Source organism: Artemia sp. Qi Xiang Cuo, chromosome 16 (assembly GCF_049724085.1).
Source record: "Artemia sp. Qi Xiang Cuo chromosome 16, ASM4972408v1, whole genome shotgun sequence".
In the NCBI taxonomy this organism is placed as follows: domain Eukaryota; kingdom Metazoa; phylum Arthropoda; class Branchiopoda; order Anostraca; family Artemiidae; genus Artemia; species Artemia sp. Qi Xiang Cuo.
In genome coordinates, this window is record NC_142809.1 from 4,140,763 (window position 1) to 4,164,488 (window position 23,726).

The 23,726-nt window shown below is 34.9% G+C and overlaps 1 protein-coding gene across 1 annotated transcript in view; it reads right to left on the bottom strand.

The window, feature by feature from the left end:
- LOC148942490 (isocitrate dehydrogenase [NAD] subunit gamma, mitochondrial-like) overlaps positions 1–23,726 on the bottom strand; it is a 60,473-nt gene that overhangs the window by 19,485 nt on the left and 17,262 nt on the right. Inside the window, exons 4-7 of the mRNA XM_089102700.1 lie at positions 19,977–20,167; positions 16,462–16,595; positions 7,864–8,095; positions 2,820–3,006 (exon numbers count right to left, since the gene is read on the bottom strand). Coding sequence (XP_088958826.1) covers positions 2,820–3,006; positions 7,864–8,095; positions 16,462–16,595; positions 19,977–20,167 — 744 coding nt within the window. The remainder of the gene's footprint in view (positions 1–2,819; positions 3,007–7,863; positions 8,096–16,461; positions 16,596–19,976; positions 20,168–23,726) is intronic.

A 23,726-nucleotide genomic window follows, 5' to 3' on the forward strand; every position in this document is an offset into this window, starting at 1 on the left:
GCAATATAATAATAATGATAATAATAATAATGATAATAATAATAATAATGATAATAATAATAAGGCAATCTTGTTGTATTGATAAAATAGACAAAGAAGAGAGTTGGCAATTATTTACGGAAATACAATTTCTTTTTTTCTAATACAGACTATACCGTAGTACATCTTGGGTATGTCCTAGAGACGCGGAATTTTTAGTTTTGTCTTGGTTCAATTTTTGTCTTTTTGAAACCCCATGGGATTTATTCTAAGCAACCCAGAATAAGATCGTCCAGCCTTTAAACTTGCCAGGTATGCCAATCGAGGAGATAGAATTGACTCATATGGTTTAAAAAATACCTTCCCCTTTGTATCTTGGTAAAAAAAAAGAAGCTAAATCTGAAAGTATTACACAAAATGTGCATAACACACAAAAAATTGTCTGGGGGGGGGGAGGGAGGTACAAAAAAAAAATTAAGAAACGCATCAAATATTTCTTTATATGCATTTTTGTTACATTCTTACAAGTCGAACAACCCCCCCCCCGGGTACTGCCTTGGTATGCGGGGATTTCATTTCCGTGGGAGAATTTTCAACTACGGAGGGGAATATGCCGGACATCCTTTTTATGTCTGAGCGAAGCTCCACCCCCTAGTGCTTTGTATAATTCAACGTTATGCCATTTTGAAAAGATGAATATTTCATTACGAAAACTATTGAAAAGTACTAACTAGGTAAGTCGTATTACTTTTTGGGTTTAGTAGTTTCGTTATATTGCTTTTTGTGGAGTTTATTTTCCTTCTTCTTGAACAGCTGCTTATCATGGGTAATGCCATAGATGGTGATACTTTAGATAAACTTTAACTTAATATATGCATTTGATAAAAATTATGGCTCCCCTTCTCCAGCCCTCTTGAAATGGGAAATTGCTATATTGGGTAGTTAGATACGAAAGAGTAGGTGAATTTCCCAATATACCAAAATTACTAATTAACGTACACTATATCTTGACTGTACAGAAAAAATAGACGCAATATATTAATTACTCAAAGGAAAGGACTTTTCAACAAGATTAATCAGCCAGAGATGAGCAGGAATGGCGCATACAGGAATTAGCAGCGATGGTAACAACCAAAGTTGGCAATGACACCTCTTAATTACCATCCCACTTAGTGCTCTTCTTTGATCACTTTCAAAAACCCTCAAATATTGTACGTTGTTACATCTGTTTTGGGTCTTAACTTTTTTATCATTATTATTTTATTTTGAATAAATATACTCGTTTTCACTAAAGTTCTTTACAACTCATATGTTCTTACCAACCTTAAATGGAAGTCAAGAGAATTTTTGAATTTAATAAACTTTGAAAAATGTCAAAGATGGATAATAACAGATGAAACCATAAAAACACACTATTACTAATTTTTGATAAAAATATTACAAAGACGCTTCAAATAACCATGGGAAGTATATTTCCTTTGGACTAGTAAAAAAAAGGGCACAGAAAACTAGAGCAATCATTTAAATGACACTGACAACACTGGTTTGAAAAATGTGCGTGCTCAAGCAAGAATTTTGACATTTTGTTTGATAGATGGCAGAATTGTATAAATACAAGTAAAAGTTGAACATAATTAAGGTAAAGGGAGTGTCCCCTTAATAGTTAAAGAGATTTGTGAAAATATTAATAAAAAGTCTACTCAAGACAAGGGGAAACCCCTGGGATGCAGCTTTAAGGCTGTAATAATGATGTAACTGCTGGTAAAATTTGCTTTCCACTGTTTTTTTTTTCTTTCATTTCCCCTTTTGGGTCTTCATTATTCTTACACTCATACATAACTCTTACGTTGTTAAGGTATTTTCATATAATTTATATTCATTGTTCGTACATAAATATTTCAAACGTATACATGTTACTTTGAATGTCCGAAATCTTGTTAACGTCGACATTCCTCGGTGAATGCACGAAATTCCTTTTTATCTGCTTCGATTCAATTGGCTTTGTGAATCAGCTTGTCAGTCTTATGCAAGCTACGATGGTAAAAGTTAAAATGGTAAAAGGTAATTACATTATGTTAGTTTAGGTTATGAATCTCGGAAATGCGGTAAAAACCTAACCTAACCTATCACCATCAAGCCTTTCATAAAACTGAAAATGTCAACTGGCAACGCTGACTAAATCCAAGGAGAAAAAAAAGAGGACATTTCGGACATTCACCAATTTCGGACATTCACGGTAACATATATAATTCATGAATATTCTTTCAAGTTACAATTGCTTGGTAAGGATATGTTTATACAATTCTTATTTCATTATATTAACCAAAAAAAAAATTATTTAACGGATTTTCCGAGGCCTTCCACTTTACCAACTTCCAACCTAACCAGTTTACACCCCCTCCCTCCCCTCCCCGAAATTTTTATCCGACTCGTACAAAAGTGGCAAAAATACGTGTAATACATGTTAAAAATATGTTCACACGAATATTCTTTTTTACCAACCCTTACCCCCCCCCCCCCCACGAACAAAAATCCTGGATTTGACCCTGGTCATAATGCCAAATAATGTCTATTTGAAAAGAGAAACAAAAAGGTTTTGCGTATACCTCACGGCTATATCCGAGTATTGTTGGGGAGGGGACTGGGGTGCATTAAACTGGGCCCGACTCTGGATATATATATATATATATATATATATATATATATATATATATATATATATATATATATATCATTTTGTAAATAAATTGATGAAAAGAATTTCAAGGAAATTATAGACACTCAAAACACCAGTATGGAAATTCCATGAGTTTCCTGACTACATATAACGAACAATATACCTGGTGTGTGAACATGGTCAATATTAACTGTTGCATCGATTGCGGTTCGAATAAGGTGTGAATGATGTTTAAGATTAAGATGTTCCAGTAAATCTACAGAAGCATTGAGCATTGCAATTGGGTTGGCAATATTCTTTCCAACTAGATTACGTCCATGGTTTCGAGTACCGGGCTCGAAAACAGCATACTGAAAATAAATAAAACCAATATATAAAGAATAAACAAAAATAAACAAATAAAACAAGTTTTGACAGATGAGCCCAACTTCAAATTGCTTTTGCGCGAAAAAATTAGCCAAAAACTTAAAAGCAAGAAGAAGAAAGTTTTAATCAAGCACTATGGAATAGAAGCAATTCAACAGGAGAATTATAAAAAACTTTTGCCAAAACTGTACGTGGTCCTTATAACTTACAATTGAGCCTTTTGATGATAAAATCTTCTATAAATTTTAGCACCATTTAAGAAAAAAGGAAAAGCGAAGAAAAGAGGGAATCTCTTTTAAATTACTGTGAAAAACCTACGGCAATTTAAGAAAAGATTAAAGAAATATTAATTGGGAGGGGAGGATAAGCAACCATAGTTTATGTGGTCTTAGTTAATTTTTATTTATTTAAATATATATATATATATAGATTTTTTTTTCACGAGCTTGATTTTTGATATTTATTTTACTTGTTATTATTAAATGTCTAAATTTTTTTGTTATTTAATTGAATTTATTGATATTGACTGTTGTAGTCGTTCGTCCTCAGAGACTTGTTTCTTCTTGGACGGCTACTAGCCAAATGATTAAATTGTATATATATATATATTTTTTTTTTTTTTTTTTTTTTTTTTTTTTTTTTTAAGAAAGCTTAATTCAATTCTCGCGGTTGCAGTGCCGTAGCTTGGTGATATGGACATTGGTGTACATAAATCTCTGTTCAAAACGCAACTTTACTCATTATTCGGATCATATAATAATTTTGTCAATATTCTAGAAAATTGGCTTCTCAAAACGTTGGCAAGATCTCTAACAAAATTACTTCCAAAGTTTTGAGCACCTGGTTCTCTGAAAATACATAAAACTTCCAAGGTCCAGAGCAACGGTTCCCAACCGATTTCGGGCCACGCCCCACCTATGTATTTCTAAAATCATGATACCCCTTCCATGAGGATGCTTAAGGAAGCTTAAAAAACCATTAACTTATTTTTTTTCCTGGCTGTCGTCTAGGCATATTTAAAACTATATATGACGTCATTGCAATGCTATCTATAGTCAGCTAAAGGGTACACGTCTTGCCCTTGACCAACCAAAATATTGCCATGTCCCATCGGTGCGCCCGCGCCCAGTATAGGGAACAAAAGGGTTTAGAAAATTTGAATAAAAACAGCGTTTTTAAATTTAGCCACTCTTTAAAAAAAAGAAGAAAAAGAATCAGCTCTTTTTTAAAGTGGCTTAGCTAGGGATACGGACATGGGGGACCATATACTTCAAAATTGGGTTCAATTCAAATTGGACCTCTCCCCATAAGTCTGGTCATTTACACCCATTTCCCTAACTAGATTATGATTGTGCTAAAGTTAACCGTATTCCCAAAATAATTTAAACGGAATTAGTTTTCGGTCGCTCCAGCTGTTAATTGGCTTTAATCTAGAACGAAATATATAATTTTATTAAATATTTCAATTTTTCGTCGCACCTGGAACTCTTTCTTGCAGTGGCGTAAGATATGGAAATCCATGCATCCCATAAATAAGTAGTTTTAATTGAATAATGGTTTTATAGACACCTCTTCCTTTCATTGGATCATAAGCTGTTTTAACTCCCTACAAATTTAAATTTGTCTCCGCCACTGCTCCCTTATCAGTCCGTAGCTTGTTTACAAATAGCAGCTTATAAGTATAATAATTTCAGCAAATGGTGGTTTGTAAAAGTAAATGTTCTTCTGCTACTTTTTTTTATTATTTTTCTTATCAATTATTAGCAAAAAACTTCCCCCAGAAACACATACACATCCCCTCCAAATGCTATAGATATGGAATCCATGGAAGAGGGATAACCAAGCAAATCAAAGAAAAATAATAATAATTAACACTAACCTCAGAAGGAGTTTTAAAAACAAAACACAGCTTGGTTTAAAAGAAACAAAGGAAAAAAAGAAGAAGAATGTATTCTTAAATAAATTATCAACAGCTAGCTACCAGAGAGAAAAGAATCTTGTCATTAACAAACTTTTCGCTCTTTTTACTAGGCTAAATTTTCACATAATAAAAATAATCAAGTGGAATGCATTTTATAATCGTCTTGCAGGCTAATATTATCACAATACGGTTTTTTTTGCAAAAAAACCGTTTCGATCCAAATATTTTCCCTTTAATTGTGCTACCTTTATTCATCATTAAAGAAAATTAACAGATGGCACTTTGCAGAAGCTTTAAGCAACGGAATTTAAAATTTTTAATCGGCTTTTTTAAAGTTTTCAAAAAGTAGGTTTTAAAAAGGCATGAATAATTGTTACCTCCATAAATATGGTATAATGTGGTTGGCTAACGAATATACATAACACATATGAACCAATGAAATTGAAACCCACTATTTACCACATAATTATAGGAAAGTAATCCCTGTTTTTCACCTTACAGCTACTCTTACAATATTCCAAAATTCGACTGCGCTCGAATTTTGGGCATTACACAATTTTAGTGGTAGCATGCTAATTTGATTTCGATATATAGGTGGCCACCAAAAACTTCCACTCAAATTTCGATTTTGCCGTTATTTTTTCAAAGTAGTCCTAGGAATATAATAAAAAAATATCAAGATGAAACGGCGATAGTAAGAAATTGCAGAAAACGTCAATGATGGTCAATCTCCTGAGTTTAGATCAGATTTAGTATCTTTAATTTTACGAAGAGACATCAAGCGATAACGAACGAATGATATGTACCTGAAACATTTCAGGTGGCGGGTGGCGGGGATCCCACCCGCTTTTATTTTACTGACACTGAAAACAGAAGATAGACTAAAGAATAATGACAGGGAAATCGAATAAAATAAACAAATCAAGGAGTAGGACATCGATCCTAAATGCCCAAAAATTAAGGAGGATTTCGAAGGATGAATCTCCCAAGTTCAGATCAGGTTTAGTTGCACAAGATTTCAGAACGCACCCTCAAGCATAAACGGATGTCTAGAAGAAAAATGGTTTTTAGGTCCATCAGCAATGGATATTCATTTTTTATGATATGGGGAAAACAAAAGCAGTTACTGTAAGGAAGGAATCAAAATCCCATGGGCAAAGAAATGCCAGAGTCAATGGATATTTAGAAAGGCAAAATGGTTTATCGAAAGGATTGGATAAAAATGATGCTTTAAATTATAATCCCAAGTTTAGTATAGACTATCAAAATTTAACCAGAAAGTTTAGCTCAAAGTTTAATGGTGTGGAACTTTTTTCCAGTCATCACTAACGTTATTTGGGGACAAAATTAAGACTGTTTTTCGTTGTTTTACAGTAATATTATGGCGAGAACGGTTGACTGTCTTCTCTCGTCTGATGACATTAATATGCACAACAGGGCAGTTACTATCTGACAAAAAAAAAAAAAAAAAAAAAAAAAAAAAAAAAAAAAAAAAAAAAAAAAAAAATCAGGGATTATAAGATGAAAGCCAAACTATTTGTTATGAATATTTTTACAGGCTCAGACAAAAGTAATGCGAAGTTGTTTAAGCTTGCCACATAAAAAAAAAACAAAAAAAAAACAGATTACCAGTAGATAAAATAAATAAAACAAATTAATTATTATTATTTTTATTTCCTTCATGATTCTACTCGGCTAAAGTAGATGCTGTTGATTGTCCCTTTCCGGAGGCCCACTTCAATTTCTTCTCTTTTGTTCGATACTTTTTGCTGTTGCTTAGCTCACGGGTGCCAATAACAAGGGCGCCCGCAGAAAATTTTCCAGGTGAGGGCGAGACACCAGAATAGCAGTGGTGAGTGGGGGGTACATTAATATATTTTAGGATAAATTTTCTTAGGAATAATTTTATTAATACATTTAGAAAAAATCTCAAATAAACAGAGCAAACCTCTGTAAATAAATATAATACGGTATGATCATTCCCTATCTCAACCATTATACAAAGCCGGACCGAGATGCAAGTGCTCCAGAGAACATTTAAACACGTAGAAACATAAGCGGCATTAAAGTTTTCACGGGTAGACAAGTCCGATTTCTCTTGAACGTGAAACTTGGCTTCACGTTTGTAACACTAACTTTTAAAGAATCTAATTTTAAATTAATTTATTCCAATACATATATGAAAATCGGTAATTAGTAGTGCAATGTTATTATTAGATGTTTTTAGGAATTAAAAATAGGTTTCGAAGTCTCAAGTTGGTTTCAAAGGGATTTTGAGAAAGTTTCTGCCAAAATACGTGATCCCGGGTAATATACACTGGACCATTGATGGCAGATTAAATGGGAGGAGCTGTTTGTACGCGCCGAGGATGTAGTATCCAATAATCACTAAGCTGTGATCTTACTGTAATATTATTTATATACAGTGGAGCAAACTGAGAGAGGACGGAAGCATTGGAATCTCAGGTTTAAAAAATTGTATATCTTTACTAAAAAATGGGGAAGTGGAATAATTTCTTGCCTGCCCCCAATCCCCAAAAAATCAAAAAAAGAAGAAAAATTCACTTCTATTCCTTGTAGATTTGTAATATACGAAAATTCTATACAAGATATATTTTTAAATGTTAGCTAATCTACTAAATTCTAAACAGGGTATATTTTTATATATCAGTTACCTCCCCTTAACCCTTAAATGGGGGGAAAGGATCTGTCGAGAGGTCAAAGAAAACAATTGGAATACTTTTGCACAAAAAGCTACGTAAGATCTGTTTATGACTCCACAATTTTTTTTTTTTTTATTCTAATTGGAGTGGGATGAAGGTCGAAGCAGCCAGGCTAAGTTTATTTTGATTTCTTCATTGAAAAGTTAGCACGGTCTTCAAATCTATTTGTAAAGATCGAAATAATTAGTAATGACTACCTTTGTACCATAGTTAATTCCTGAAAGTAGGCCAGGACCACCAACAAGTCCACACGTTAAATTGGCAACGATGGCACCATACAAATTTGTCATAATCATCACGTCAAACTGTTGAGGTCTCGATACCAATTGCATGCAAGTGTTATCTATAATCATGTCTTCGTGTTTAATTTCAGGATATTCTTTGGCCACTTCTCGGCACACTTCCAAAAACAAACCATCTGACACTTTCCTGAAAACCATCTGACTTTTATACGAGTTCTCCAATTTCAAGTTTCAAGAACTTGAGATACATTCATTAATTTTGGGTTTTTGTAAATTCTTAACGGGAACAGCTTCTGTTACTTCTGATATATTTAGAGTTCTGGACTTATTCCCTTTCTATGGTTTGCCATGCTCAAAAAGGAAAATAAACAATAGAATAGAGCGGGTTTTTTTTCTAGTTTCTACCCTTAAATTGTTAATTTAAGTTAATTAATTTGTGTTACCTTTAATTTAAGGTCTTTTTCTAGTTTCTACCCTTAATTTCTTAATTAATTTGTGTTACCTTAAATTTAGTTTCTATTACCTTTAATTCATCAGTATGCAATTTTTTAATTAATAAATTAATTTGTAGGCATAACTAATTAGTCTATATTTAATTATCTATTTATTCTGTCAAATGATTCCTTTAATTTTTCATGTTATATATTCAAATCAACCAAAATAAGGTTCTCTACTAACTATCTGAATTACAGCACACTCAGTCTGAGGAGCAAAGTCAACCATATCTCATCGATGAAGTAAGAAGGCGGCGAAGATACTTTAACACATCGAACCCATGCAAATTCAATTAATATTCTTCAACAATATCAAATGTCCAAAGAAGACTAAACTACTGCTATTACTAACTCAGTGTGCCACCAGAGACCAACACAGCTACGCACGCTCGCCCTCCATCCCAAAACTATTCAACCCCCCTCCCCCCTCTTTATAAACTCCCAAGGAATTCCCCTTTCGGTTAAACGTTCAATGACGACATCCTTATTCGGGGGCGACCTGCTTTTCGTTTGGCCCTAGACGGTTGCCCCACTAGGACGAAAGAGCATAGGAAACTCGATATCTACCGTACCTACTCGAGTATCGAGATAGCTATTCGATTTCTCAAGTATCTCCCGTTTTAACACAGTTAGTACAGGGCATAAATAGTATGTATATTAGGGTGGTCCTTATTTTTTCATTTCAGAATTATAAACCTCCCACCCTGCCATTTTTGTCTACATCAAAAGTTAACAACATGGGCAAAAATTTTTCCAAATTGGTCAATATTTAGGGTATGCTCAATTCAAGTGAAGTTTAGCATACAATCGCCATACTTCTGCTTGGACAATGTTTAACGTAATTTCGGATGCACTTAGGAAATTCATTCAGCAAACAAAATTTAATGAGGACATATTAGATATAATCAATACTCAACTCATCAAATCATTTTTTTGTTAAAGGAATCATCAGGACTGATTAAAATACGTCCCTGGCATAGCAAATATCAAACGCATGTTTGGGTAATTGATAAAAATTACACACTACAAAATCATTCTGAACCCGTGCTGTCAGAAGTTGTGGCTTGCTCTTGAAGGATTGTTGACTTGTTAGAATCAAGAAAACGTTTGTGATGCTCTTTATAACCAATTGCTGAACAAATTGCACCCGGTATTAATTTTTTGTTAGCAGCAAATTGTAGTCCTGCATAAGGGCAACTCCACGTTCGACTGTGTCATTCACTACTCGTAGTTCTCTGACGATTGCTTCAGCCTTCACATAGGATTCATTATTCACCCAGGTCTCAGGATCTGTAGACAAGAAACTATCTGGAATGGAAAGGATATTGAAGAAGTTCCTTGTATTGTGTGTAACAAAGTCCTGTAGATTCTTGTTGGTGACTGTAGTTTTTTCCACAGTGATGCGCTTCGGTGGGCCCTCCGTTCCTTCATGGCAGAGTGCTTTGACCATTTCTCTTTTTTCAGTTGCATCAACACCCCTGTCAAAAAATGCCAATCCTATCAGTTCTTCGCTAAGATACCACAGCTGCCCACACAGTTTCTTCAGTGCACCAGTTGCTGCTGGCGATCCACAAGTGAGGAGACTCTTCAGAAGCATTAAATCATTGGCTGGTGCTGCTGCTGGCAAAGGAGAAAGGAACCACGATTTAACATAACTTCCTACACCAAAAGCACAGAAGTTGCCCAGACCAGTGATTTCACAATCTGTCAGCTTGAAGCCAGAATCTCTGAACATGTATATTTTCAATGCATAAATCAGTCGTGCCATGAAACAAGCACGATGAAGGGCTCCTGGTTTCCTGAACATCACACCACGAGCCGGACGGCCACCAATGAACAGCAGGGAAAGCTCGAGGAGCTCCCGGTAGTCTTCACGTTGGTGACAAATACCCAGCTGATCAGTCAGAAAGGTCTTCATATCATCCAGGGCATCAACCAGAGCTGCAGCAATGACTGGAACCTCAACACCAGGCTTGTAATCAGCATATACTCTGTTTGGCCTAAAGGCTTTGAACTGTTTGAACATCTGCATGTCTGGGCCACTTGAAGGTCCCATTGTGATGCTGAATGCCTCTTCCAGCATTAATTCATGGATGTGGTGTCTGTATGGAAGATGCAGAACACTTCTACCAAGATGCTGTTCAAACAGAGTACAGGTACCATTCATTTGGCCAGTATTGCTTGATGTTGTATCAAAGCTGAGAGCCTTGATACTGTCTACAGTGCCCCAGTCAGACACTGTGTCCATCATTGCATCTGCCATGGCTCTACCAGTACCTGAAGCCAGCTTTAGGATACGAAGCAGTTGTTCTGTTCCAGATCCACAAACAATAATCGGCAGTCGGTCAACTTTTTCATCTCCAGTGAGGTCTTCCATAAGCTTTCCATCCCAGTGAAGAACCATTGGCTACTGGGGATTGAAATCAGAGTTCAACTGAAATGAAAGTATGATACGATGCTTCTGACGGTAACGTCTTATAGATGATCTGTTGATACTGAAATCCGGAACGTTGTGACCTGTCGCTTGAATTATTTGGGCAATTATCTGAAAAGCTTGCCTGTCACTTGTCTTTTTGCGGTGTAGGGATGACAGGAGTGCAGGAGTTAAAATGTTAGTTATTACACGTTTTCATTTTGGTGTACATGGTTGTTCGGTGGCTTCACTGCCGATTCTTTGTAATACTTCCATGTCTGCATCATCATTACTAGAAGACGAATCAGAAGGCTCCAACAACACAGTTCGATCCAGATTTGCTATGTCAAGTTGCTGTTTCGTCTTCAAGTGAAACTGGCTTTTTTGTTTATTTTCCTGTACTTTCTCCTTTTTTGTAAGTGACATGTCAACCCCTGCCATAACCCCTCACCTTCCTTTTTCCCGCTGGGCCAACAAGAATTGCTTGTCTTCCTCACTTTTGATGAGCTGTAACGCTTCCTGGTGAGCTATGTCAAAGAGATCATTGAAACCTTCCTTGAATTCGTCCTCAGGGGCTTTCTGAGTCCGTCTTGCTTTGTTTTTCTTCAACCCTTCCCATCTCTGCACTAAAACTTCAAGTTAGGCAACTGCCTGATGACTCCAGTGCATTGGTATTCTGACTTTCTCCCAGAACATTTGAATATCCTTAATTACTGATACTGCTGCCTCATGTTTAGTCTTGGCAACTTTCAGCTTTGTGGCGTAGAGCCTGAGAACATCACCAATCGATGGCAATTTTGAACCATATAGATCTTCCAAAGCTGAACCAAGCAGGTATACTTCCTGTTTACTGCATATGGATGTGGAAATCGCCATGACCGACTGTAAAACAAAACATTTAATGTGTACTTTAACAATTGTCCAATCTGTCAGAAAATTACATAGCAGACAACATTGAATCAAAAACAGTATTGTTCTAATAGCAAATTAATAACAAGTCAATTTCAAATATTAATTTATTATATCTGACTAATGAAAAAATTTCAGTTATAAAAACAAGCATTAAATGTAAATTGATATATTCAGTAATTCACCTGATATTGTCTTATCCGCTTGGTATCCTATGTATTTGTAATAAATCTTTCTCTAAGAAAATAAAAAATAAACAATACTAAAGATGTCTGCTGCAAGAATATTTAATCAAATGTAATAATAAACCATTGATTGATTCAGTAAGTAAATGTTGAAGTTAATTTTAAATAGTGACATAAACTTCTGTAGTTTTACACGAATATATCTGCTAGATTTGCAAGAAAATGCACAGACACCTAATTGATTATTAATATATTACCCTGAATTCCTTTAGTTATCTCTTTATATAGCACATAACACCTGTTTTGTGTTAGAATTCACAATAAATACACAATTAACTAATAAATATATGCCCTGAACCAATGATTTTCTTTACATACACCCAGTTTCTATAACATTTGAGTATAATCAAAATTCGGGTGCCTTGAGCATACCCCAAACATGAAGTTATCCTAAAAATATATGACACTTATTTTTTTTCTATCATAGAAGAATAGTTTAGGATGGTGGGAGGCAGGAAAAACAAAAAATATTTTTTTGATATATACATAAGGACCACCCTAATGTATAGCAGTGCAATAAGTATAGGGTGTCTAAAAAAAGAGAGCCAAATTTGAATATACTATAAATTGAATTTATTTATTTGAAAGAAACCAACAAAACAAACCAGTCTCTTTAGTGGATGTTGAGTTAATACGCGAGACACAATATCAAGGATAAGACCCCCGAAGCTAGCCCTAAAAGGCCTCGTTCTGCAAATGGAATCAACCCTCACTCGCTCACATATTTCCACATCAACTTCGTCGAACTCGATGAATTTGAGTTCCAATAGATTAAAATCGTGACTTAGTTTACCCTCATAAGAAAAAGTCACATTTGCTTCTAGCTCCAACCTCGACACATGGCTTCTTCTGAAACACCCTGGTTGAACTGCAATCATACAAGGCCTTGTATTCTGAATGCTTATATAACCATAGTAGACCCTCTAAAAACCTCCACCCCCACCAACAGCTTATTAGCAATAAGATAGGCAGGTGCATCTTATTTGAATCAATCGTACAAGGATTCAAACGGTATGATTGGTGGACCAAAGTAAAGCCGGCTTTTCAAGTCCGGCGTTCTTTTTTAGATGCCCTTTAGTATAGCAGAAATCCCTCCCAAACTGTAGTAAACGCCAAGGTGGGAAACTAAGACGTGAAATACAACCGTTATAAAATATATACGGCACAGAACTGGCTGCTTCTCGGCCCGTTCCTACATTGTGACTCATTAACTGCTTTAACTCTATATATGAAAAACCACACTATATAAATTATAGGCAGTATGATCTTTCCCTATCTCACCCATTATGAAAACCCAGACCGAGGTACGAGTGCTCCAGAGAACGTATAAACATAAGCGACATTAGATCTTTTCACGGGTAAACAAGTCAGATTTCTCTTGAACGCGAAACTTGGCTTCAACTGAGGGCTGTGACGGGGTTGTCGTCATCAAAGACCTAATTTACAGAACTTAAAACTACGTTGAATAAAATGGCTATCTCAAAATTTTTGATTGGATGTGTTTGGGGAAAAGGAGGCCTGAGAGGCGGGTTAGTTGCCCTCCAATCACTTTCGACTATCAAAAGGGCACTAGCCCTTTGAATTTCCAATCGAATGAGCCTTTTTTGAAGGTTTTTTTAAGGAAAAAAATAAAATAAATAATACATTGTGCAAACATCATTCTTATATGCCCCCAGGGCACAACTTAAAGCCCTGGCCCCGAGGGTTATGGGTGAGTGACCTCCCAAAAACCGTAGTATATCTCTGGAAATCAGCTACGCTGAACAAAATGGCTATCTCACACTTTTGATGCTTTTTAGGTTGGTGAAGGATGGGCGTGGGGGGGGCTATATGCACACCAATAACTGTCTACTATAAAAAAGAGCACTAGCCCTTTGAATTTCCAATCGAATGAGCCGATTTTGAAGTTTCTACGACAACGCCTTCTAAAAAACCTTATATGCCCCAAGGGCATAACTTTCAACCTTTGCCCTGAAGGCTGTGGGGGAGTGTCTTCCTCAAAAACATAATTTCTATCTGTAAATCAACTCTGCTAAACAAAATGGCATTCTCAAAATTTTGATTGGATGTGTTCGGGAAATGGTCGGCGTGGAAGGGCTGTTTGTTGCCTTCCAATCCCTTTCGACTAATAATATAGGGCACAAGCAACTCCAATTTCGAATTGAATGAGCCCTTTTCGAAGTTTCTACGACAAATTCTTCGATACGAAATGCCCTGCTCTAAAGGAAAAAATAATAAATGATACATTGTGCCAACATCGTTCTTATATGCCCTCAGGGCATAACTTAAAACCCTTGCCCCGAGGGTTGTGGGGGAGTCTCCTGCTCAAAACATATTTTCTATCTGGGAATCAACTACGCTGAACAAAATAGCTATCTTAATATTTTGATTGGATGTGTTTGGGAGAATAATGGGCGTGGGGGGGACTAGTTGCTCTCCAATCACTTTCGACTATTAAAAACGGCACTAGCCCTTTGAATTTCCAATCGAATGAGCCTTTTTTGAAGTTTCTACAACAACGCCTTTTATAAAAAACCGTATATGCCCCAGGGCATAAATTACAACCCTTGCCCTGAAGGCTGTGGGGGAGTTTCCTCCTCAAAAACATATTTTCTATCTGGAAATGAACTACGCCGAACAAAATGGCTATCTCAAAATTTTGATTTCATGTGTTTCGGGAAATGGTGGGCGTGAAAGGGGTGTTAGTTGCCTTCCAATAAGGACAAAAATAATAAATAATACACTGTGTCAACATCGTTCTAATATGCCCTCAGGGCATAACTTAAAACCCTTGGCCCGAGCGTTGTGGGGGAGTGTCTTCCTCAAAAACATATTTTCTATCTGGAAATCAACTACGCTGAACAAAATGGCTATCTCAAAATTTTGATTGGATGTGTTTAGGGAAATGATGGGCGTGGGGGGGGGGGGCAAGTTGGGCTCCAATCACTTTCGACTATTAAAAAGGGCGCTAGCCACTCCAATTTCCAATCGAATGAACCCTTTTCGAAGTTTCTACGACAACTGTGCCCGGGTATGGAAACAAAAAAAAAAATAATAGTACATTGTGCCAACATCGTTCTTTACTTAGGCAGCGCTATTGCGCCGCCTATGATTAACGAAAAAATTAACAAAGTAGCCAGCTTGTTTTCCTTTTTTTATGTTTGTACATTTGTTGCTTATGTTTAACACGTGTTCGCTGGTTTTCCTTCCTTTTTACGTTTTTAATGAAACTTTAAATCTTTTTATATAATTGTCAACGAGTTTTACTTCATTCTATTGTTCTGGGAACGAGGCGTAAAATATAATGATGGATGTGTGCCAATACATACATATATATATATATATATATATATATATATATATATATATATATATATATATATATATATATATAGTATATATATATATATGTATATATATATACATACAATATATATAAATATATATATATATATGTATATATATACATACAATATATATAAATATATATATATGTATATATATACATACAATATATATAAATATATATATATTTGTATAAATACTACCACTATACCAGGAGGCCGAGCTTCATGTAGTCGCTGGCCCTCGGCACGCGCCAGGTTTGTATATATGTGATTCTTGAATTACGAAAAAGGCTAAATTACCGTGTTATTCTTTAGTTTTATGTCATGCAGTGGCAAATAATCCATTTGAACTTAAAAATTCTGGCATAAATTCAATTCCCCCTTCCTCCCACCTTATTTTAATCGTAGATCTCGTTGTGCATCATTTTCATTCATCATTACCATAAACATTTTTTCCATGCCTTTAGCTTTAGCTGTTCGGATTCTTTCATCGTCTTGTATAATTTTGCGTAACATCACAAATAAAAAAAAGACTTCTTTTGCAGTTTTTCTTCAATAACTATATCGTTGCTCTAATTACGTTATTATACAATTCAGTAGCAACTAGGCATGTTCCATTGCAGATACCCTCTGAAATATCTAAATTACATATATTGGTAAATCAGCCATTTTAATTGAATTAAGAAATTATGGCGTGAATTCAATTTCACCTTCCTGTTTTTCCTTCACGTAAACTTGATAAAATGACGGTTTTAAATAGTGATCTGTGAATGATTTATTCATTCTGTCAATTTAATTTTGCATTCTTTAGCCAGTTTTTTGTAATGTTGTTTTTAAACTTAAATTTGGATGTTTTTGTCCCGTTTTCGTTTTTTACCCCAAAATACGAATTCAGCCCTTCGAGGCTTGTGATGGTCATTTTTTTTAAAAGAAATATCCTGTCTCTCGAAAAAGAGGAAAGGGCACTAAAATAACGTTGCTTTGTGCCAATATTACATATTTTTGGAATGAGTACTTACATAATATTGGCGTTTTTTGCCAATATCTCATCTTGTCTCCCTAAAACGAGGAATGAATACTCAAATAATATTGGCTTTGTGCCAATATCTTATCTCGTCTTCCTAAAACGAGGAATGAATACTCACATAATATTAGCTTTGTGAACGGTTGTAACTTTCCTTCTTCCCTCTTTTTTGGCCAGTTCAAAAGCAAACCGAGCTACGCGTTCGGAATTCTTTCTCGTGATTACTTTTAAACTTTCAACGACGCCATGAACACTCTGTAAATAAAAATCAAATACGAAACCATTTCAAAAAACTTAAAAAAATAAAAAAAAATCTACACGAAAAACTTAAAAGTGGTAACACCAACAAATCTGAGGCCTGCTTTTAATAATCATATCGTTTAATTACCTTTATTTGGAATCAGGGGCATCAATTAGACAAGACATAAGGGGGTACAATTTAGGCCCCTTTAAGCCTTCATAGAAAAATTTAAAAAAAATGCTCCCCTTCTACATTTTTCTGAATTGACGTCCCTGTTTGGAATGAAGTTCTTTGGAAAGGAAGGCAAGAGGGTTGATTACTGGATAGTAGAATTTCTTTAAGACGTAAATAGGCTAAATAGGCTACTATAATTGTCTAGTATTCTAGTATTTTAAATTCTAGTATTTTATCGAACAAGCATAACAGATTTTTTTTAGACCAGTTCAAAAGCAACCCGAGCTACACTTTCGGAATTCTTGGAATTATTTTTTCGTGATTACTTTAATACTTTCACCGAAACCATGAACGCTCTGTAAATAAATTTCAAATCTAAAGACTTCAGAAAAAAATTCAGGAAAAAAAGCCATGAATCAACGAGAAATGAGTAGCCGTGGCGGTTCTGGCCTCGCTTGCACCCGAGGCAAAATCTTGATTAGCGCCCCCCTCCCTGTCTCCCTAAAACTTTGAAGCCAAATTTTAACAAAATCTTCATTTATTAACAAAATTTGAATAAAAGATATAACAATAAACATTAAAATAATGATGAAGATATGAGAAAAATGAAAATTTCAAATTCAATTTGCTTATACTTACTGCCAACTGCGCTATCTACTTTATTTCAATAACAATAAAATTTCAAAATTACAAAATGATTATAACCGTCAGATTATTTATTTGAAATTTTGCACCTCTAAAATTTCTACTTTCGGGGCAAGTTCCCCCTCTGCCCCCTGCCCTAAACCAACTCTGAGAAGTGGAAACACTGAACAATATCAAGCTTGTTTTTGATAACTACATCATTTCATTTCCCAAAACCTTATTTGGAACCAGGAGCACTAATTAAGAGGGGTACGGAGGATTGGGGGGAATTGCCCCTTTAGATTTTGGATTTTTTTTTGTATCTCATTTAAAAAAGTCTTGTCCCTCCAATATATTTTCGGGAATCGGCGCCCATATTCGGTATCAACTTTATTCTAAAGGAGGGTAAGGAGGTTCATTAACGGGTAGTACAATTTCTTCATGATACAAAATACTATTGTTCTTGGTTTGTTCTACCTATTCCTTTTCTAGTATTTTATTGATCATTTAAGCACAATTTTATTATTTTTTACATTTTTTTTACAATTTCTATGTTAATATTTATATTATTATTATTATATGTTTTTATTAATTAATTATATCTTTTTATAATTTCGAATAAACATTGAAATAAAATATTTTTACCCCTAAACCTTCAATGTAGCTTTGAGCAGTGTTTATATTTTTCTATGTATTGATTCATACTTCAAAATATCGAAACTGATATTTTGGGACAATTTTTTTCCTATAATATAGCATTTCTTTTGGTTCACTTAAGCAGCCTATATTTAAGGGGTTACTCCAAGCAGGCGAAAGTTTAAGGAGGGTTAAGTATTTTGTTGCATTGCTTTTTTCTGTGTCTTCTTTGTTGTTCTTTTTTTTTAATAGACCCCGTATATAAGTAAGTAAATTTCTATCTTGTCCCCCCTTCGCTGATTGATTTCAAGATATGAATGAAACGATTGTACCTTATATCAAAGATTTAATTTAAAAAAATACAATTAATTTACTGCTTTTTATTCGTACATGTTCTCTTTTCTCCTTTTTTATGCTTTTGTTGACCCTTTTATTTTTTTTACAGTGATGGCTTGTAAATGTATGTATGCATAAGTGCATATACAGGTTTTTTTTGACAATTTTGTCAAAATGGCAGTGCATTCGTTTGCTAATTTTATGTGTTTGATTGCCTTAACCTTTTTTTTTGTTTTTATTTCGACTCCGAAATTCGAACTTGACCCAGCCAGGTTTGCCATTCTTCGAAATAATTCTTATCTTATCCCTTATTACCAAAGATCTAGAGACAAACCTCACATGTTTTTTATTCTTCAAATAAGCACAAAGAAATACAACAATCTAGAGTAGGAATTTCATGCTCACAAGGAAGAGAGAAGAGGTGACTCATTTAGATAAACTTCAACCTGTGTAAGGATTGCAGGAATACACTTGAACTATTGTCTTTTTCTTTGTAATATTGCCAATTTTGAATTTATACCCCAATACAAATAGGGTGATACCATGGGCGCCCATAAGCTGAATTTTAGGGGGGGGGGGGGTTACCTGAACTAATCGGCACATCCGGCGCTGTATAATAGAGGTCTCAAAACAAAAATATAAGGCAGCGTCATTCAGCCCGGGGTGTTGGCACTCCCTGCCCGTCTTATGGGCGCCCATGGGTATTACTAGCCTAAGTCAAACGACAAGCTTTTGTGGGAGCCAGAGATTTTTTAAGCCCCTTCCCCAAGCAAAAACTGGAAATCCCTTACCCCCTCCCCTCCCCTCAAAAAAAAGAAAAAAAAGCTAAATTTAAAATTCCACGCGATTTTAATCAAGCCTACTGACCAAATAACGAGAAACGCTCACTTGGCTTCAGGTACCCGTTGCAAAGCGTCACCAAATTATTTCAGAGCTGAAGATTTGTGATTGACGGGATCTTACCAACATAAACAATTACATAGTTAAATGGCACAAACTATAAAAAAATTAGCATTTTCTTATATTGACCAGTTAGTTGATTATGTAAGAATACAAAACACATATGTTCCATTAAACCTTATCCAATTAGTTTATAATTTTAAACAGGAACCTAAAGGGCAATAGGCAAAGGTCCTCACGGGTCCGACCCATGACGATGAGGCATCGGATGATTTTTAAGGAGGGTGGAGAGGGCCGTATCCGGGATTTTTTTAGAGGGGGGGGGGGGGTCAAAAGCTTTCTTTTGGGGGGGGATTACAAAAAAAAACTTCAAAGACACATATAAAGTTTGTTTATATTCGTTTTTGATACGTTTTTACGATCCAGACAAACATTTCGGGGGGTGTTTAAACTCCCCAACCCCCTGGATACAGCCTTGGGGGTGGATGTCAAAAACAAACAAAAAACATTTTCAGGCCATGAAACTTTTCGAGGAGAGGGGTGCCTTTAATAAAAATGTCAGATGCTTAAAGCTCCACCCTCCCCCCACCCACTGTGATGTTTTTTTCTTGCCTGTTCTTTCAAAGAGCTGATATTCTCACTCCAAAGAGATTGAATAATCTATCATCTGGGATATGATATTTACGAACATAAGTTAATCTTCAAGCTTTAACCATGAAACTTACTTCATGTTCCAGCATAGCGTATTCTCCTTCCATGTTTTGTCTAACAATCATAATATCTACATCTTCATGCCTTGTATGAATTCCCGGAAAGGATTTACAATGCATCACATAAGCGTAGAGATCTAATTCATTTCTTAGCTCAACGTTCCTAGATATCACACCAGGTCGATTTTCACGAGTTTCAATATTACCTAGAAAAAAGTATATAGAAGTAAATTAAACAAAAGGAAGTGAGGGATAGTTTTCTTTTAGTGCTCAACATAAAATCATATACATATTCTAAAATCGTGTTTCGAACTCCTGTGCACATATATATGATACAGCAGAGTTGTCAGAGGGTAAATATTTGACTAAAATGCTCTCTCAGCTGTCAGGCCAAATTCCATTGGAGGAAGTAGTAGGGATGGCAAGAAATAGATTGGGATACTAACTATGTTTCTGTACGTTTCTGATTAAAATATCAGAAATATTTTATGTTCCTATCTATTGTCTTCTTTTACCGTTAGAAATGGATTAGGTCCGACATGGATGGCGCCAACTTACCCAGTGAAATTTGGCTTTTATCCGAATTTCATGCAGATGACGTTTAATATGAACGCCATTTTGGGCCCATTTGACTATAGTTACTTGCAGTTGCTCCTAAAATATAGTCAAATACCCTCAAAATGGCGGGCATATTAAACGTCATCTGCATGAAATTTGGGTAAAAGCCAAGTTTCACTGGGTAGGTTGGCTCCTCGGGTCGGACCTGATCCATGTCTAATAGTAAAAGAAGACAATAGATGGGAACATAAAATATTGTATATTGAACTTAATGAACTTAAAGTTTACGACTTTAAGAGGAACTTGATTTCTTTTGAACATCAACCTTCCTCAGATAGTAAAAAAAAAGGATTAGTCCCCTTCCCATATTTAAAAGAACCCTCAGTGAGTCCTAAGCTATTATTTTAGGAGCAACTGCAAGTAACTATAGTCAAATGTCCCCAAAATGGCTGGCATATTAAACGGCATCTGCATGAAATTTGGGTAAAACCCAAGTTTCATTGGGTAGGTTGATGCCATCTGATTAAACCCACTTTACCCGTGAATCTTCACATTTTCATTTCATTATATTTATAATCAGAAAGGCAATGTGGTCTGACAAACTATTTAGGAAGAACTGTCTGTTCCTATATAAAAAAAAAACTGTATCAAACAGTTCGTGGTAACGAACTGTAAGTAAGAAGCGACCCGGCGAAATAGTAACCAAAACTCTAAAAAAAGAATTTTGACACCAATAGGTACATCAAAAGAATCATATTTTTATGTTGATTTCAAATATACAACTTTCATCAAGTATAGTTTTACCCATCAAAGTTACGCGCCTGAGACAATTTGCCTTATTTTCGAAAAAAGGGGGAAACACTCCCCCCCCCCCCAAAAAAAAGTCACAGAACCTTAACAAAAATCACACCATCAGATTCAGCGTATCAGAGAATCCTACTTTGGAGGTTTTATGCTTATATATGAAAATATTGTGAAATTTTGTATTTTTTGCCAGAAGAAAGATCACGGATGCGTGTTTATTTGTTTTTTGTTTTGTTTTTCCCAGGCAGCATTATTTTAAAAAACGATCAGAAATTAAATTAAAAAAAATTAAGTATTCAACAGAAAACTTTTCAACATCAAAACTTAAAACGAATAGAAACTACTATGTATGTGATTGGATTCGCCCCCTAGTCAGTACCTCGCTCTTTACGCTAAAGTTTTTTTAGTACTTTCAGAAGAGCTATTTATTCTAATTAACGGCCTTTGTGATTAAGGGGTCATTCTTAAAGAATTGGAAAAAATTCTGAGGTATAGAGCGAGGTATAGACTAGGGGGACGAACCCCCTTAATATACGTAATAAAAATATACAAATATAGAAGTTCGTTATGTCAGTTAATTCGTGAGTTACGTATTACTAATAAAAACGTTCGTAAATAAAATTAAACAACTTTTGAGAAAGCCATTTAGCCAAAAAAAAAGTAAAATTAATATGCAAATTTCGTTTTAATTATTCATGTACGGTGAGCCAAAATCAAAACCTGCATTAATTTTAAAACGTTCAGATATTAAATAAAAAAATAAGTTTTTTTTAACTGAAAGTAAGGAGTGACATTAAAACTTAAAACGAACAGAAATTATTCCGTAAATGAAAGGGGCTGTCCCATCCTCAACGCCTCGCTCTTTATGCTAAAGTTTTTGATTGTTTAAAAAAACAGATTTGGGAGAAAGAGTCAAACTTTAGCGTAAAGAGCGAGGCGTTTAGGAGGGGAAAGCCCCTTTCATATACGGAACAATTTCTGTTCGTTTTAAGTTTTAATGTCGTCCTTACTTTCAGTTAAAAAAAAACTTGTTTTTTTAAATTTAATTGTATCAAAACCTAGTGAACAGTGCTAGACTTTAATCGGATAACTACACTTCTAGATGGATTTTTTGTTATTTTTCTAATATTGGAAATAAAAATTTGATTATAAACTAAGGAGTTTTCAAAAATATGGTTGTGGAGGGGGAAGATTGAGCCTCAAATACAGGGGTGAGCAGCTCCTTGCCAACGGACCAAAACCTGCCCTTATGTCTATACCAATTTTTCCTCTTGATGAAGTAATTGAACTGTTTATACTGTGAATACAAATAAGTGCTAAGGTGGATAATGTTTGCTTCGGAAGATGGCATCTTGGGATTTAATCGAAGGGAAAGGGGTGCAAAAAGAGTCAATTTATGCAACACTTTTCAACTCTTTTTTAGTAATAAATTGATCCTTGAAGCTGATATCCAGGTGGCAGTGCCATATCCTAGAGGAGAGGGGAGAGGGTTACCCGAGTCAACCCCCCCCCCTCCCCGAATTTTTTCTTCGAATCGTACAAAAGTAACAAAAATACATGTAAACAAATGTTTGGTGTTTTGTAACTGTTAGAAATTTGGCAGAAATATTCTCAATTACCCTTATTTTTAAAGCCCTCAATCCTTGGTTTTGAGACTTCAAAATAAAGGATCAGCTTTAACCTTGCAAGTGAATCATCTGCGTAAGAGAATAGGCTAGTATACCTTTCCTCTAATAGGAGAGGGTATTGATGTAGACCTTGGTGTTATTTTTAACCAGCTCCTTACTTCTTATACCTGAGAAAAAATGAGTTTCACGAAAACCAAAAATTTCAGACAGCTCAAGGTAACCACTCTCTCAAAATGTTTAATGTTTCCCCTATAGCTTCCGATAGTTCCCATACAGTTCACCTGTTTTTGGCGTTTTTAAAAGCTGCCCCCCTCCCGCCATAGAATCAAATCTTGAGTATGTGCCTTTGTAAGGTTAAACTGAAAAAAATTATATCATAATAGATAATTTTGTTTAAAAAAAGTTTATTTTATGTAATACAAAGCCCTACAGCTTAGGCCTGAGAACAAACGACTTTGAAAAATACTAAAATACACGAAGATGCCACCACTAGAATAGAATAGAATTTTACTTTAAAAATTACTATCACAGCATATATATATATATATATATGATATATATATATATATATATATATATATATATATATATATATATATATATATATATATATATAATCTTCAGAATGTGACTTTCACGTCAAACATAATTCAAAAAAAAATTATCCAAATTATCCAAAAATTATCTCTTATCCAAAAAAAAAATTAACACTTAGTTTAAAAAGTCAAAATTAAAAATGAATAGAAAACAATAAAATTAATGAAAATACATAAAA